The sequence below is a fragment of the Grus americana genome, chromosome 4 (genome assembly GCF_028858705.1).
Source record: "Grus americana isolate bGruAme1 chromosome 4, bGruAme1.mat, whole genome shotgun sequence".
NCBI classification, from domain to species: Eukaryota; Metazoa; Chordata; class Aves; order Gruiformes; family Gruidae; genus Grus; species Grus americana.
This window is the reverse complement of record NC_072855.1, coordinates 51,921,584-51,936,829: the sequence shown is the minus strand read 5'-3', so window position 1 is coordinate 51,936,829 and position 15,246 is coordinate 51,921,584. Positions and strand designations below refer to the sequence as shown.

The window sequence follows — 15,246 nt, the reverse complement described above, 5'->3', positions numbered from 1 at the left end:
CATAGGTAATGATAGGGAATTAATATGCATAAACAGCTGACCTGGATTACCTTTCTGAAACTTTGAATGCAGGGCCCTTTTTGAGCATTGATTAGGACAAAGAGAAGGCATGAGGCTGTCTTTTTCATGGCACCTCTTTTCCAGCGTGCAGCAACTCCTTCACCACAGCATCATTTGGATGCAGAGGTGCCTTGCCATGATGAAGCGGGCAGGCAGCTCTCTGATTCTCATGCTTTATGCATGCAAGAAAGATCTAATGCCTTTCCTTTATGTTTTTCTTTCTCATGCTTCATCTCAGTGCTGCTACTTTGGGATCCTTTAACTTACCCCATCAATTAATATTATGGTATATTTAAAAAGCCCACTGATCTGCTCGCTGCCTTTATATGTTTTCATTAATTAATTTTCCATTATGTGCATGTTATAAACTTCAGACTTGCTGCACAATCTTTTAACCCACCTCATCATTTAATATTAAAGCAGATTAAAAAGTTGCTAAAGTCTGTGTTTCTGTAGGCACCTCCATCTCTTTCAACTTCTAATCATGAATTTACTGTGAGACCTGCAAGCACCAGATGCACACCATCAGGAATCAATAAAACCATTTTTCCTACTCTTGCAGCACAACGTGTGGGAGCCACAGCTTCTCTGCGGTTCTACAGCCAGCAGCCCCCACTAGCAAGTGAGATGCGAATGGATAATAAAGCCAGGAAACACTTCTGATGACAGTGCAGGAATCTTCAAAACCTGCAGCTCTGCATTAGGCACTTAGTGGAGCAGGATGCAAAGGGACAGCGTCAGATCATCTGGTCCGTGGGGAAAGCTATTAGCAATGTGCTTATACAGGATTACAGAGCACTGTAAGCTTGGATCAAACGGTTGTGGGCTTGGAAGAAAAAAGAAGACAGAATAGTGGTGGGAAAGAAAGCTTTCTGCTAGGGCTTTATATGAAGTAATGGCTGCCACTTTTTAAAATCAGCATGAAGCTACATGTTTTCTTATAATCTATTTCAAGTTACAGGTCTTCAGCTTGGATTCGGTGGCCTGGGAACGAGCTGTGCAGAATGCGACCACCCTGCAGCTCGGCCGGGGCAGGCAGCTGGCTGGCTGAGCAGCGCTTCCACAAGGTGAGTTTCCTGGCATGAAGGCCAATTGCAGTTTATCTTGGAGAACTTGGGTCAGGAAGAAGGAAGGTGGACTTGTTTTGAGACCTAGGGCCTGGTGCAATTCCCAGTTTCACCCCTATGAGTCTAATGTAGACAGCAAAAAATAAGGATAGACTGTGTTATTTTGGATGGTCAAGAAATATTACATTGGTGTGTTACTACAAGGGTTTTTATTTAGCATCACGGTTATCTGAGAAACTATCTTACGTGCTACTCTGAAGTTAAGGCTTTTACTAAGAGTGACTATATCTGAATCAATTAAGACTGGATTCTCACGACAGATTGCTGAGAAATCTGGAATTAATTTTGATTTTTTTTCTTCTCACTAATGGAATTACAGTTCCATGAACTTGTGACATGATCTAAGGGCAGGCTGTCAGAATTACATTTTTCTATTTAAATTTGTAATTTAAGCAATTAAATTGCTTCAAGTCCAATAATTCTCCCAATTTGCAGAGTTTTCTAATTTTCTGGAATAATAAGAAAAAAGTATTTGGGTGGGGACTTTCTAGTTTCTCTGCTATATTTTTCAGAATGTTATATATACAGCTCAGAGTAGTATTTCAATTCTAAGCAAATAACTGAGGCAAAGCAGAGCTGAGCTCTTACTAAGGCATCCACTGTTCTCCAGATGATCACTGTATTTAATCATGATAAATCCAATTAGATCATCATTGTCAGTCCTCTGCAGGGTTAGGATGTAACCCAAAACCTCTTATTTTCCCTATAGCTAGTAAAAGATAAATCAGGGAGTAAGAGATATTCTCTTGGGTTTTCATTAAAAAAACCCAACAAAACAAAACCAAAAAAAAAAGGAAAAAGAGGAGAAGAGGGTCTCCTCAAAGTAAGGGGTACATAGTCCCAAGGACTCAGAAAAAAAAAATCAAGGTATCAAGGTAGTTAGGAAGTAATTTTCCTTGTCCTGGATTCTTTGGACATCAGTGACCTCCAAAACACCGAATGAAAATCTAAGGAGAGAGAATTAATAGCGAGGAGACAAGAAGAACACATATTTATGACTCAGGGCAGGAACTTTCTAAAACTCAGGCTTTTGCTGATGAGATAAAAAAAGGACAAAAGAAAATCCATACCATTTATTTAAAGCATATTGCTAATGATTTGCTAAGGGGGAGTCTGACACGCTACATGATGGCTCTCCTCTTTGTCTCCAAAGTTTTGGACATCTGAAAGCGCAACTACTTGCTGCTAGTGAGGTGCCTTTAGGCTTGCCATGAGGAAATCATTGTAAGTCTCCATTTATTTCCCCCACCCAGGACAGAAAGAAGTGACTGGCTTCTCTAGCAGCAACACAAATTCCTTGCGACATTTTGTGATTTATGCCAGATTCAATCTGAGGTTTCTGCAGAAGCTATATGGGAGTTGTACTTCCATACATTACGTCATCGCATACTCCACCTGTCACAGATGACCACCGGGAGCTATGCAACTGCTGCTGCTTCTTTTGGCACACAGACAACTTGAAGTGTCCGTAAGCTTGTGCTCAGCCGGGGTGAGTGCCTTTTGGGGAAACACAGCTGATGAACAACAAACAAGAGTCCCTCTTGCCTATTTTTTCTATTGTCACTGTTTCCTTTTAATTAAAAGTTAAACCTGTGGGGCAGAATGCACATAGATGCTCTTGGGATACGAGGGATGCAAAAGAACCATGGTTTGATTTTTCAGCAGTACTAGGTGTTGACACCTTCTAGTTACTTAAGTGAAAAGCTGGCTGCTGGCCTCTGATGAGTTTGAAGTGTTTTCTCTCCCTCTGCCTCTAACACACTGTGTGGCCAGGACTGTAGTGCCAAAGAAGAGAGTCAGCCAGCAGAGGAAGCGGGGACATGAGCGGGATCCAAGCGCTTTGCTGCCACCGCCTCCTTGATCCCCACCAAAAGCCAGGCACCAGTGCAGCGCCTGAGCCATTGCTGCTGCACTGTAGAAAGCACAGTCATCCTGTGAAATACTCTGAAAAGAGCTTGCAATTGGATTTATACCTCCCAGGGGTGCAATGGAAGTTTTAAAGTTTAGGGCTGAAAAGACTTCTTAACAAGTGTCAAATTTAGTGTCAGCACATAGTTCCTCATGAACCATATGACACATCCTCTTCAAACTCCCCTAGGAAGTTTGGCAGTTTCTATTATTAAAGCCCCCGTCATTACCTTGAAAGAAAAAAAAAATATATAAAACCACTGCTGGTGCTCAGAGGGTTAAGTCTTCATGGCAAAGAAAAGGGGACAGCAATCTACCTGAGCACATCAACTGGCTGCCTAATGACATGGCCAGATGTGTTAAGATCTGCAACACATGAATGAAGTCATCAGGATGCTATGACAGGTCCATCATTCAAATGTTACCTAGATTATGTTCTATATTATTTGTGCTACAGCCACACACCTATTTTCTGGACGGACTTGAAGCACCTGTTTTCAGAGAGAGTGTTAGGCAGAGTGGTCACAGGCGCAGTGTGGAACCCCAGCCGGCCGCTTTGCCAACCCAATACAGCAAAAAGCCAATCTCATTCTGCAGTCAGACCACTCACTGCTGCTCACGTCTTTGTTTTGGCCTAGAAGAGATTTTCTGCATGTGAAAAAGAAAGGTCTCAAACACCCGTTTCCTTACAGTGCTTTCAGTTGGTTACCCTTCTCCTTCACTACACCGCATCTGCACAAAATGCTTTTTTGGAAGGCATATTGATATTGCACTTTGAACAGTATAACTTTTCTCATCAAAACCATTTTGTTCATCCCCAAAATGTTAGATTTCCTTGAGTCTGGAAAGAATAATCCTGAACGGGGTTTCATCTTCTGTGGTGTGGCTGGAGTTAATGTTTTAAAATCCCAGCAAATGTCCATGGAGTTTCTAAGTGATGTGCATTTTGACACACTCTCCACTAATATTTCACTATACCTAAACTCGCATTTGTAAGAACAAATATGTGGGAGCACTCACTCTTCTCTCTAAAGGGTATAGGCATCACCTTACACTTGTAAAATTATAAACAAAAAATGAACAAATGCAAGCAAGTGTACCTCAATGGCAGCACATTCCCATATGATGCTTGCTTAATTGCATCAATTTAAAATCAAGTATATACTGAACCTTTTGTGTTAATTTAGCTGTAGCCTAATATAGGCACGTTCACTTTCTGGTTCCTTGCTAACTGGAGGCTCATTCCGTACTGGTAGGAGCGCATCCCACGCAAATACACGGGCACTAGCTGGTAGCAGCAGTTTGAGGCTGGGAGCAGGGTGGCTGTCAGCACCGGCACTACAGCTTGTGTGCCTCGTCAGTGCAGCGGGTACCCACATCAGCTGCGGTCCCACATCCCAAATGCAGGTACACGGCCAGTAGGACCATCACTGCAGCTTTTGTTCTCACGTCTGCTGTCGTTTCAGGCTTCCTTTTAGCACCTCGCAAACTGCCTGTGGTATAACGGGCACGCCATCACGATCAGTCACAGGAGGAAATGACATCAGGGAATTTAATTTTTGCAAGGCCTTGGATGTGTTTTGATGGCACCACAGCATTTCAAACTGATCGTGGGTTTAATGTCTGTCTTAAGTAACCTAACTGATGGGTAAACTCCCATAGAGACTGGAGTGCTTCACAGAGCAGGCGAATATCGCTGCAGTCCCCAAAGCCCCCACTATTTCCTATCTGTTAATCCCCTGGAGAGCAACATAGCAGACATCCCAAACACAGAGTGTTTCTGGAAATCCCAAATGCCTAAACTTTACCACAGTGTTATTTTGACTGCAACACATGCCTCACAGCATTGGAGAGAAGGCAGGGGTGGGTGTTTACACCTCTCTGTCTCTTTTCCTGTTTCTCTGGGAATCGCCTGAACGTTCAGAAAAGGCAATGAAAAGCCTTAAACTCATGCCCATGCTTCCTGCATTGAGACCAAAATCTCCTATAAGCTTGCCAGACCTTTTACAGCTGCACCCTAGGGATTTAACACTGTGCAGCTTATGGGTTTATATGAATTTCATAAAAGAGAAGCCCTGTATTTTCACATAAATGTATTTATTTTGGAAAAGATCAAGAAATGCCAATATATTTCAAACCAGTTCCCTACTGCATTAAAGAATGTGAAATATTCATGTGAACATTTGCTAATCCTATCCAGTGAAATCTATTTCCCTCTCTATTTAGCATGCAGGCTGCAGCAGCTGAAGGTTGTTCAGCCTTTTCATTAGGAAGAAAAGTAAGGATGATTTGTGAAAACCACATGGAAGTAATCATAAGGAACAACACTGAAGGGTTTTTATAACAAAACCTTGTAAGCTGCCTTGTAAACATGCTTTCTCTTCCATGTGTTTGTTTGTTATATGGTGCTTCATAGCTTCAAACTGTAAATTTATATTTATAGACATAATTAGAAGTGCAATATAATATGCTTTCATAATACAGAAATAAAAATTTAAGGGGCAGCACACACATTTTCAGAATATATATCTCAGGCTCTCTGAATTCTCCAGTAGGTAGTATCACTCCAAGCAAATTCCAGTTTCTCTGTTCAACCATCACTCTTGATAACGTAACGAGTTACTTTCTCATCAGTGCTAAGTTTTGCATACCCATCCAGACCCTCCTGTGGCTCAATATCTTACAAATAATCCCTTTTCTCCATCCACCTGCACTCTGACAACTATAGCAGGAAATGGAAAATGAGGAAATCTGAGTACCTATGATCCCTGATTCCACCAGGGAAAACCATCTGACCTTGGGAATTCATTTAAGTCTCCTTATGCTACGGATTCCCTAAGCATTAAGTGGAAATGGCATTTACTTTCCACCGAGTGACGCTAATATTTAAATATTGCTTCAAAGATCTTCAGATAAAAAGAGCTATATATGTGCAAATTTTTATGCTTCTTTCTGCTTTCCTACACTTTCAAGATATAATAATACACTGAAATGCTGAAATTTTGTTACAAAATAAAATTGTACTTGGAAATGTCAGGCCTGCACAGACCAATGATCCAGAAGTCGCTAAAGGCAGTGTATCAGAAAATGATGTAACCTGGCCTCTCCAGGTACTGAATACTGCGACAAAGATAATCGCTTACCAGAACCAACCATGACCGTTTCCCCCATATACTGAGAACTATAACAAGTATACAAATGATCTCAGAAACAGTCCCTAAGGGGTAGTTCGGATACATCCACCTTGACTTGGAGAGCAGTGGCAGCAGGGATGAAGAATGCTCAGCTGTGCTGGCATGAGCCGTGCCATGCAGGTTCACTGTATTTAGTAATAAAGACACTGCCTATGAAACGCCCCTATATCTTCACATTTTTGTACTCAAGCTTACGTGGGTAATGCTTTGAAGAGGATGACTTAACACTTTGACTAGCACCTGAGATCTCTAACAGCTGGAAGCATTTCTTAGAAAGATTACAGGAAGAAATTTTACTCCTTTGTTTTGCACAGAAACCCCAAACAATACAGAGCCAGAGTTTTTTAGCAGAGGCAGCCTGGTCATGGCTGGAATAATAACATATTAAAGTATTGAGTAAATAATTGCCTATAATGTTAATTGTAATATATAAACCAAATAATATTTTCATTGAAATTAAGTTTTTCATTGATTCTGTGAACTTTTGTATTATGTTACTGCTATGTCAGTGCAAAATTCAGCCAAATCACTTCCAACATAGAACAGATTCAAAGAATTCAAGCCTTCTCTGTTCATGCAGTATGTGTGTGCAGACAGTGATTCCTCTGAATCTGCCTATTGTTACTTATTGACTACTTTTTCCCCCACCTCATGCTGTGGATTGAAGACAAAGGCAATAGCCTGAATGAAGCATATTCATATGACATAATCGTTCATGTTCATTATAGCAACCACGGAAAAGAAATTCCATCACAGCAACTGTAAAATTTTGTTACATGCATCTAACACAAGCCATTAGAAACTAGGTTGAGAGAACAGGTTCAAAAAGAAAAAGGATCATGAGATTAGCCCACATCTCCTAAAAGCCAGACCACAGATATTACACTTTTTAAATGTTTGGTTGGTTTTTACATTTCACACACATTCGGATTTAGGAATCAATACTAGAGTGAAACACAAATACTGCAAAGGCACAATACACACAATTAATTCATTATTTCCGATCCTAGTAGAAACATAGTTCCAGAAGCATCTCTAGAGATCTCATTTTTGTAGCCCAAGAGATTGATTAGTATTGAGATCAGCATATAAGCTTTTGGGTACTAATATGGGTCTTTTCACTGAAACATGAAATGTTCTTGTTTATCCCTTCAGTTTTCCCATCAGTGTTCAGGTTTACTTTTTTCTCTTTAAGAAAATGCTTCTGTAACAGGAAGGGTTGAGTTATTCTGTCCCTCTCTAATAAATGAATCAACTCTTTCCTTATTTTCCTGTTAATAGAGTTCAGCCTATCTCATTAATGTTTTCCAAAAGAAACAAGAACAATTCAAATAAGAGCAACATGAAGTATTTTTAATGCAGTTTCAACAAAAGTGAATAATCCTATATCTCAGAGGAAATAAATGCCTATGTACGAAATTAAGTGGATTGCAAGCACAAGATGTTTTCCCTTCACAGAAAATTAAATTAAAAGAGTCCAGAGCTGAGAGAGACCTTCCCTTAGGACCTGCTCCTCCTTCTCCAAACCCTTACCTTTGTGAGAAAACATCTCGGTAGGGGCTGCCGTGCTGCAGCGCAATCCCGTATCCTCTGTCCGCAACAGTGTTCCCGACTGTGTAAAAAGAGCAGTCTGCGTCGTTGATAGCCACGTACTCCAGTACCGCTGCGTCCCATACAAAGGCGTAGTTCCCATATTTCACCTGCAGGTAAACAGAAGAAAAGCTCAGACTATGGACAGTCAAGTCCAAAAGGAGGTCAGTGCACATAAAAATGTGGAGTTTCAGCACAATCCGTTCTTTAAAGAAAGTGAAGTTTGGGTGCCAACAGCTGCCAGCACAAAATGTGCACTGTGACCGGTGCCATGCGGTGCTTGGGCTGAGCACCTCAGCAGAAATGGAAGAAACATGATCTGAGAAAAACGTGTCATCAGTGAAACAGTACCATGCAGAAAAACTGTACTGTTCCTCTTCAGGGAACACAGGAAACATCAGGCTTCTTCCATCAACGCTAAATTCCACCCCAAATCCCCCACTAAGTTTTTTCTTTGACCCATAAAAACAACCATTTAGAGGGAAAGTAGGTATTCACGTTGGGAGGCCTGTGGGAGGTTAGGCATGGCTGTCCAGGTGGAAGACCACTGTTTAAGGTGGTCCATATTTCAGTCATGCTTCAGGTTGCTGTACACGTCATGAACACCCAGTTGTCTTCTAGACTCTGTTCATGATTGTGGGCAAGATCATGCCCACTAGATTTTTTTGGATTATTCTTCTCAGCATGAAGGGTTTTCACGTATCTTCAAAGACTTATGTCTAGTAAGATCATGTAAGCCATTTTAACTGTTTGACTATGATAAATCCAAAACAACTCATTATATTGAAAAGCTTTCAAAGTAACATTTTACTATCCATTCACATTTGAAACAAATCCAGATTTTTCTTTTCATTTAAATATATGGAAAGTATACAAAATTTCAGCACTTATTCAGAAGCAAGCTTTTAAAAACAGAAATTAAGTCTAAACAAATCCTTCCCTATTTCAGTAAATTCCCACTTTCCAGTCAAATCATGTTTTTCTGAAAAAAAATAATAAACTCTAGCTGCTCTACCAGATCTTTTACCAGTTTTCTGTTTCATTGGTCTCTATGTCAGGCCTGAAGAATCACATTGCTTTTTTCCTGACCCTCTGCTTGGCTTCACTCAGTGCTTTCCCTATGCCATATTAACCAACTAAGCTGTGAAACTAGGCTGAACCCATTGACTTTGTACATCTAATGGGAATAAATATGTGACAGCTAAGTGAAAAGTAAACAAAACACAAAAAGGCCATCTGGGGCCAGGCAATCCAGAGAGAATACAAACCCAAGTCAGCATATCAAAATAAGCAATGTCAGTACATCACTTAGATTAGGCTTTGACAATGTAGATTATGTTTTTAAAACTCTGTTTACATGTAAAAGTTACTGAAGCAAGCCACTCTGGCTGCTTGCTCACAGGATGTAGTGCACAAGGAACAACTGCATTTGGGACACATTCTTTTTCATGCATAATCAATCTGAATTAGACACTGCAGGCCTAGAAAGAGAATATTTCCTATTTCCATTCATAGGCATGGTACAGGGAGGATTTGTGCAGATTTTGAGCAGAAAGGGAGCCATATTATCTGTGGACTCTTCATGATTGGCAGCTTAAAAAAAAAAATTCTTTTCAAAATACACACACACACAAAAATGCAGGATTGGGTCAGTTTTAAATGTCAGGCTCTGAAAATGGTAAAGAATGGGGGTTTTTTGCCTCCGAGTGGAGGTTTAGGTCTATCAAAATGGCCAGGGAATAAGGGATAGAAGTGAACTTGCTGTTAACAAACAATACAACTTGTATGCTTCTCTTCTAGGCACTGCAAATCACAGAGCTCTTCCTAGCTTGGGTTATTCTGATATTCCTACAGGCACCACTTGGCTAAGAAATAGATAGCATGACTGAGAAAAAAGACCTTCCTAGGAGCATTTAAAAGGATAATGACTTGGCCTGAAAAAGAATCATGATGTGCAGACAGCAAGGGAGGGAAATAGGAGACAAAAGCAGATGATCAGAAGGGGGGAAATGAATCCCAAAAAGGATCAGATGGACTTTCCAAACAAAGGAATTAAGGAAAAGTGCGGTTCAAAAGGTAAGTAATTTTACACGTGGGGAGATAACCTTTGAGGTGATGGCAAGAGCAGAGGGTTATGTTTTGACACCCGCTTTTGTCCTAACCCACCCTTTTAACATCCTAGTGCATTGAATTCACCTAAGTGCTTGTAAAGAGACTTATGAGCGGCTCAGCTGGTCAGGAAAAATTCTCTTGATTTGGCTGCCTTGCTGTAAAACAACTCACAGTGAGAATATATAAAAGTGGTAAAAGCACTTACTGTCAATAATATCTGTGATGAAGTGGTATATACAAGATCCTTAGAGCAGACCTGATAATATCACAGTTCAGGTTCCCACAAAGATATTACTTTTCATAGATAAGATCACAGTGAGTCTCAGTTAAAGTGCACAGGGTAGGAAAGAGATTGAAGAGCCAGAAGGCATCATCCCAGCCATCTACCTTCAACATGATGGTTTTATTGCATGATTGCTCCATGCCATAAAATACATCCTTTTTAGCATTTTTGCACTATCAATTTACAAATCTCGGGATTGTCATGCTTGCAATCACACTCTTTATGGAACTACTCCTCAGTCTGAGTTTTCATTGCTATTCAACATATTTATTTTTACTACTTTTTGTAAAAAAAATAACTTTCTTATGTCATTCCTAGTTATTTCTCCTTTTGCATTTCTGAATACTCTCACTTTGGGGCTGACACCTTTCAATTATTGATGAACCTGTCTGTTACTTAGCTGAGCTAGATATAGCTTTCTTTAATCTTGCAAATCTATCAGTTCAGTCCTCCCATTAGCAGTGACACTACTTTTGAACTGTCTCCAATTCTTAATTTTTATATATGAGAAAAACACCTGTCTTGTTAAGAGAGAATCAGTTATCTGGCAGCTCAGGAGGCACACGATTCCCTTTTTAGCATACCCTTCTTCTGAGATTCATAGTCTAAAGCGTCTGCCCATGGATCTTTCACATAGCTTAAGACTGGTTTGAGCCTAAAGATCTAAGAATAAAATTTTGCTAGAGTATAGTATATCTGGAACACTGCTGATATTTTACAGATTTGCACCTACAAATAAGGGGTAGCTATACTATGAAAAGGGCGGGGGGGTTTGCTATGTGTCAAAGGAGAAGGGAATTTTGGAACAAAATGCCGATTAAATATCTATATCCTTCTCTCCGTCTTACTAAGAGAAGAACATATTTTGTAGCTTTCCAATAGCTATGCTGAAGACTTCCACTTTGGGCCTCAAAATGAACAGTTGTGTTGGGTTTGCGTGGCAAGGTTTTGGTAGTGGGGGAGCTACAGGGGTGGCTTCTGTGAGAAGCTGCCAGAAGCTTCCCCTGTGTCTGATAGAGCCAATGCCAGCCGGCTATAAGACAGGCCCGCCGCTAGCCAAGGCCAAGCCAACCAGCGCCTCTGTGATAACATATTTAAGAAGAAGAAAAACACTTAGAGAGAGAGAGCTTTTGCAGCTGGAGAGAGGAGTGAGGAGATGTAAGAAACTCTGCAGACACCAAGGTCAGTGCAGAAGGAGGGGGAGGAGGAGCTCCAGGCGCCGGAGCAGAGATCCCCCTGCAGCCCGTGGTGAAGGCCATGGTGAAGCAGGCTGTCCCCTGCAGCCCATGGAGGAAGGATGAGGGGGTGGTAGAGGTTCCACCTGCAGCCCATGGAGGACCCCACACCAGAGCAGGTGGAGGCACCTGAAGGAGGCTGCGGCCCGTGGGAAGCCCACGCTGGAGCAAGTTCCAGGCCGGACCGGTGGACCCGTGAAGAGGGGAGCCCACGCCAGGGCAGGTTTGCTGGCAGGACTTGTGACCCCGTGGGGGACCCCACGCTGGAGCAGTTTGCTCCTGAAGGTCTGCACCCTGTGAGAGGGACTCCATGTTGGAGCAGGGGAACGATGAGAGGAGTCCTCCCCCTGAGGATGAAGAAGCGGCAGAAACACCATGTGGTGAACTGACCATAACCCCCATTCCCCCTCCCCCTGTGCCGCTGAGGGGGGGGAAGGTTGAAGCCAGGAGTGAAGTTGAGCCTGGGAAGATGGGAGGGGTGGGGGGAGGTGTTTTAAGAGTTGATTTTATTTTCTCATTCCTCTACTCTGTTTTGCTTAGTAATAAATCAGATGAAATCCCTCTCTAAGTTCAGCCTGTTTTGCTTGTGACAACAATTACTGAGTGATCTCTCCCTGTCCTTATCTCGACCCACAAGCATTTCGTTATGCCTTTTCTCCCCTGTTTAGTGAATGAGGGGAGTGAGAGAGCGGCTCTGGTGGGCACCTGGCCTCCAGCCAGGGTCAACCCACCACAACAGTAAAAATTCCAGCTCTGCATTATGAGAAAAAGTCAAGGAGCTTACAGTCAGTCAATTATGGGGGCTGAATAAGCAAAATCTCCTTGGAAAAAAGAAACGGCTCTTTGTAATATATATAACTCACTACTTGCAGAAGATCTGCATCCGTGATTCTATGTTTCCACATCATTATATTGGCATTTTGTGTTGCGATAATAACATTTCAGGATGGTGGCAAATCGGAATGCTGTTTACATGTGACTGCACAGCCCAGAATGACCAGGGAAGCATATGTAGGAAGGCGGCGTATTATCATTCAGCAGCAACCCCAGCTTTCCAGTCTGCCAGGGCATGGAGAACTGACACTTCGGTCTCCTTCCCTGTAGCATCCCGCCTGTCAGTATGGCTAAAAACATTTTTGGAGTATCTAATGACTATTACCACAGGAAAAAGAAATCACAGGCAAAATTGAATCTGTTAACTGTTCATCAGGATAATTTGAACTCATGCACTACACTGGTCCTTAAGTGAAACTGGGAGGTGTGGTACAAGACAAAAATGCTTGACTTGACTTCATGGTGTTGTGAGCAATTCCAGAGGAGTTACTGTAAAAAGAATTGTTACACAGAATAGGGGCCATCAGTGCATACATGGTAAAACTATAAGTCCTATTTCTATTTTCTACCACTGCATATCTACAAGCTTTTTATTTGCTGAAGCACTGCCTGTAGCTACTAGTTAAAATTTAACTTTGATGACTCCACCAAAAACCAGTTGAGTTACACCAGGAAAGCATTTAAACCCATTATATTGTTGCATATGAACATATTTTGTGCCAACACGGATGTGGATAGTATTTCTTCTTACAGCTAACCCGCTCATGCAGAGTAGACTGAATAATATATTTGTGCACAACTCCAGCATTCTAAAAACACATTTCTAAGTCTAGAAAATTATAAATTTCAGAAAAAAATAATTGTAAGTAAACAACAACCAACTACTACAATTTTTCATACTTGAATTCTTGGACAATATCTTTTCTGTATTTTAAATTCCTCTTTAAAAGAAATACAAAGAATCCTCATGAAAGAAAAAAATATACACAACAGGGTGCAGGTTAAACAAAAGTGGTAGTTATTTTTCCTGCAGACCTCTTTTAAATATTTCATCATACATAAAATGTGTTACCTGTTATAAAAACAACACAACTTTAAGGCCAGGGAAACCTTAACTTAAAGTTTCAACTGACTAAAATGCTATTAATTTTCTGGAAGAAAATCTGAAAATTATAAGATAATGCTGATAAAGCACATTTTCTGAATACCCTGCGCCTACACCCCGGTGGCACAGCGGTGATGCTTTTTCTACTAATTTCCATTACGAGTCAGGTGCCACCCTCCCCCTCCGACTGCTGCACACCTTTCCCTTCGTACGAAGTTGTCAGCTGTATTTTACCCAAGAATGCGTGAACAGAAAGAGACTTCCAGGGCATAGCAGTAGCGACTCCAGCTTGGACCTAAAAACAGTCAAGAACACTGATTGATCACTTGCTACATCCAGAGTTTAAGGGTCATGCTCTCCAATATGGACCATTCCACTGCACTGACTACACAGGGGAAAAACACCATCTGATGCTGCTGGCCCTATGCCTATCAGTGTGGACCTGAAGAAGGAACAAAAATGAATGAAGATTTGCAAATGCGTGAAAGCTAATATACATAATGTGGATATTGTGCTCCAAAGTGGGAAAAGGCAAAGATAAAATTTGTGGTGGAAGTTTGAAGCTAGAATTTCACATTTTTAGATGTTGCCAAACAGCTTGATGGCATTCGCAATGGAGGGGTTTTTTCAGCAGAAGTGAGTGGAGACACATTGATCTCCAGAAGCTTCTTGCAAGAGGCCAATGAAGTTGCTCTTTATTGGACTGAAGCAGAAGTCAGATCTGCCTTCAGAAAAAATCCCATTTGCTAATTTGTTTTCCTCCAGGGACAAAGGTTTCCAGTCTTGGTTTTGTTCACAAAAGGCACAATTCTGACTAACTTGTATTTGGATCCCAGTGAAATAAAATCTCACCTCTCAGTTTTGTTGAATAAAACTAAAACCACTAATTAAGAGTTCTCTCAAAACTAAACTTTCTGTAGTTCTACAGTACAATTTTGGAGTTTCTTGCCCCACACTTTCTTGCAGGCCAGCATGTGTGGCTGAGCTGCATAATTTAAGAGTGAAATGCAGTCATGCAGTTGGGGAGGCAGAATATGAATCTGTCCAACAGCTCTCTGTGGTGCATGACAGGAGTTGGATTCCCATGGTGGTATTAGAGTGCAGAATAAAAATTCCTATATACATAAGCCATTATTCAATCATCAAGGCAAGCAGCTAATTAAATAATAATAGTAACAACAACACTTCCCCCCCACTTTAGGATGTAATTTTGGAGGGTCTATAGAAAGCTATTTAAATTCAAGGGGCACTGTTTCACAAACACTGAAACTTAATCTTCGTACTTATTCAAAACAGAAAACTGGGGAATCATTTCCGAAAGCATTATTGAGCTAGTGCCCAGTAGCGAACAGCAGCAGGAAATGAAACACTGGGGAGCTTAGGGGAAGAAAGAAGAGGTTAGAAATCCCAGTCTCATCTCCTCTTCAGTATGAAGTTTATCTTTAATGACACTGTCATATCAGCTTCAATGGCATGTCTATTTGCTCCAGATAAAACTTCATCAGGAAAAGCATTAATTCCTCACGTGCAACCTGCCACCAACTTCTTGAGAAAAGCCTCATGATCATACGCTCGCTTGTTAGGCTGGAAAGACCTTGAATAATTCACCTGGAATTAGAAGAATTACTCTCATATGAGAGCTCTGTAACGAGAGGGTGCCTTTGTGTTCAAATTTTTCCAGTGCTCCGTGCATTCACATTTTGCCACCATAATTAAATGCATCTTCTAAGTTGCAAGAAAGAAAATATCAAGCAGAGCAAAACAGAGTGGAGGCCAATCAAAGGTTCAATTTCTGAGG

The 15,246-nt window shown here is 41.2% G+C and overlaps 1 protein-coding gene across 2 annotated transcripts in view; it reads right to left on the bottom strand.

Annotated features, from left to right (window-relative positions):
• Window positions 1–15,246, bottom strand: part of GRID2 (glutamate ionotropic receptor delta type subunit 2) — a 747,631-nt gene that overhangs the window by 63,203 nt on the left and 669,182 nt on the right. For both annotated transcript variants that reach the window (XM_054825310.1, XM_054825311.1), the window contains exon 14: window positions 7,823–7,989. In XM_054825310.1, the coding sequence (XP_054681285.1) occupies window positions 7,823–7,989 (167 nt within the window). The remainder of the gene's footprint in view (window positions 1–7,822; window positions 7,990–15,246) is intronic.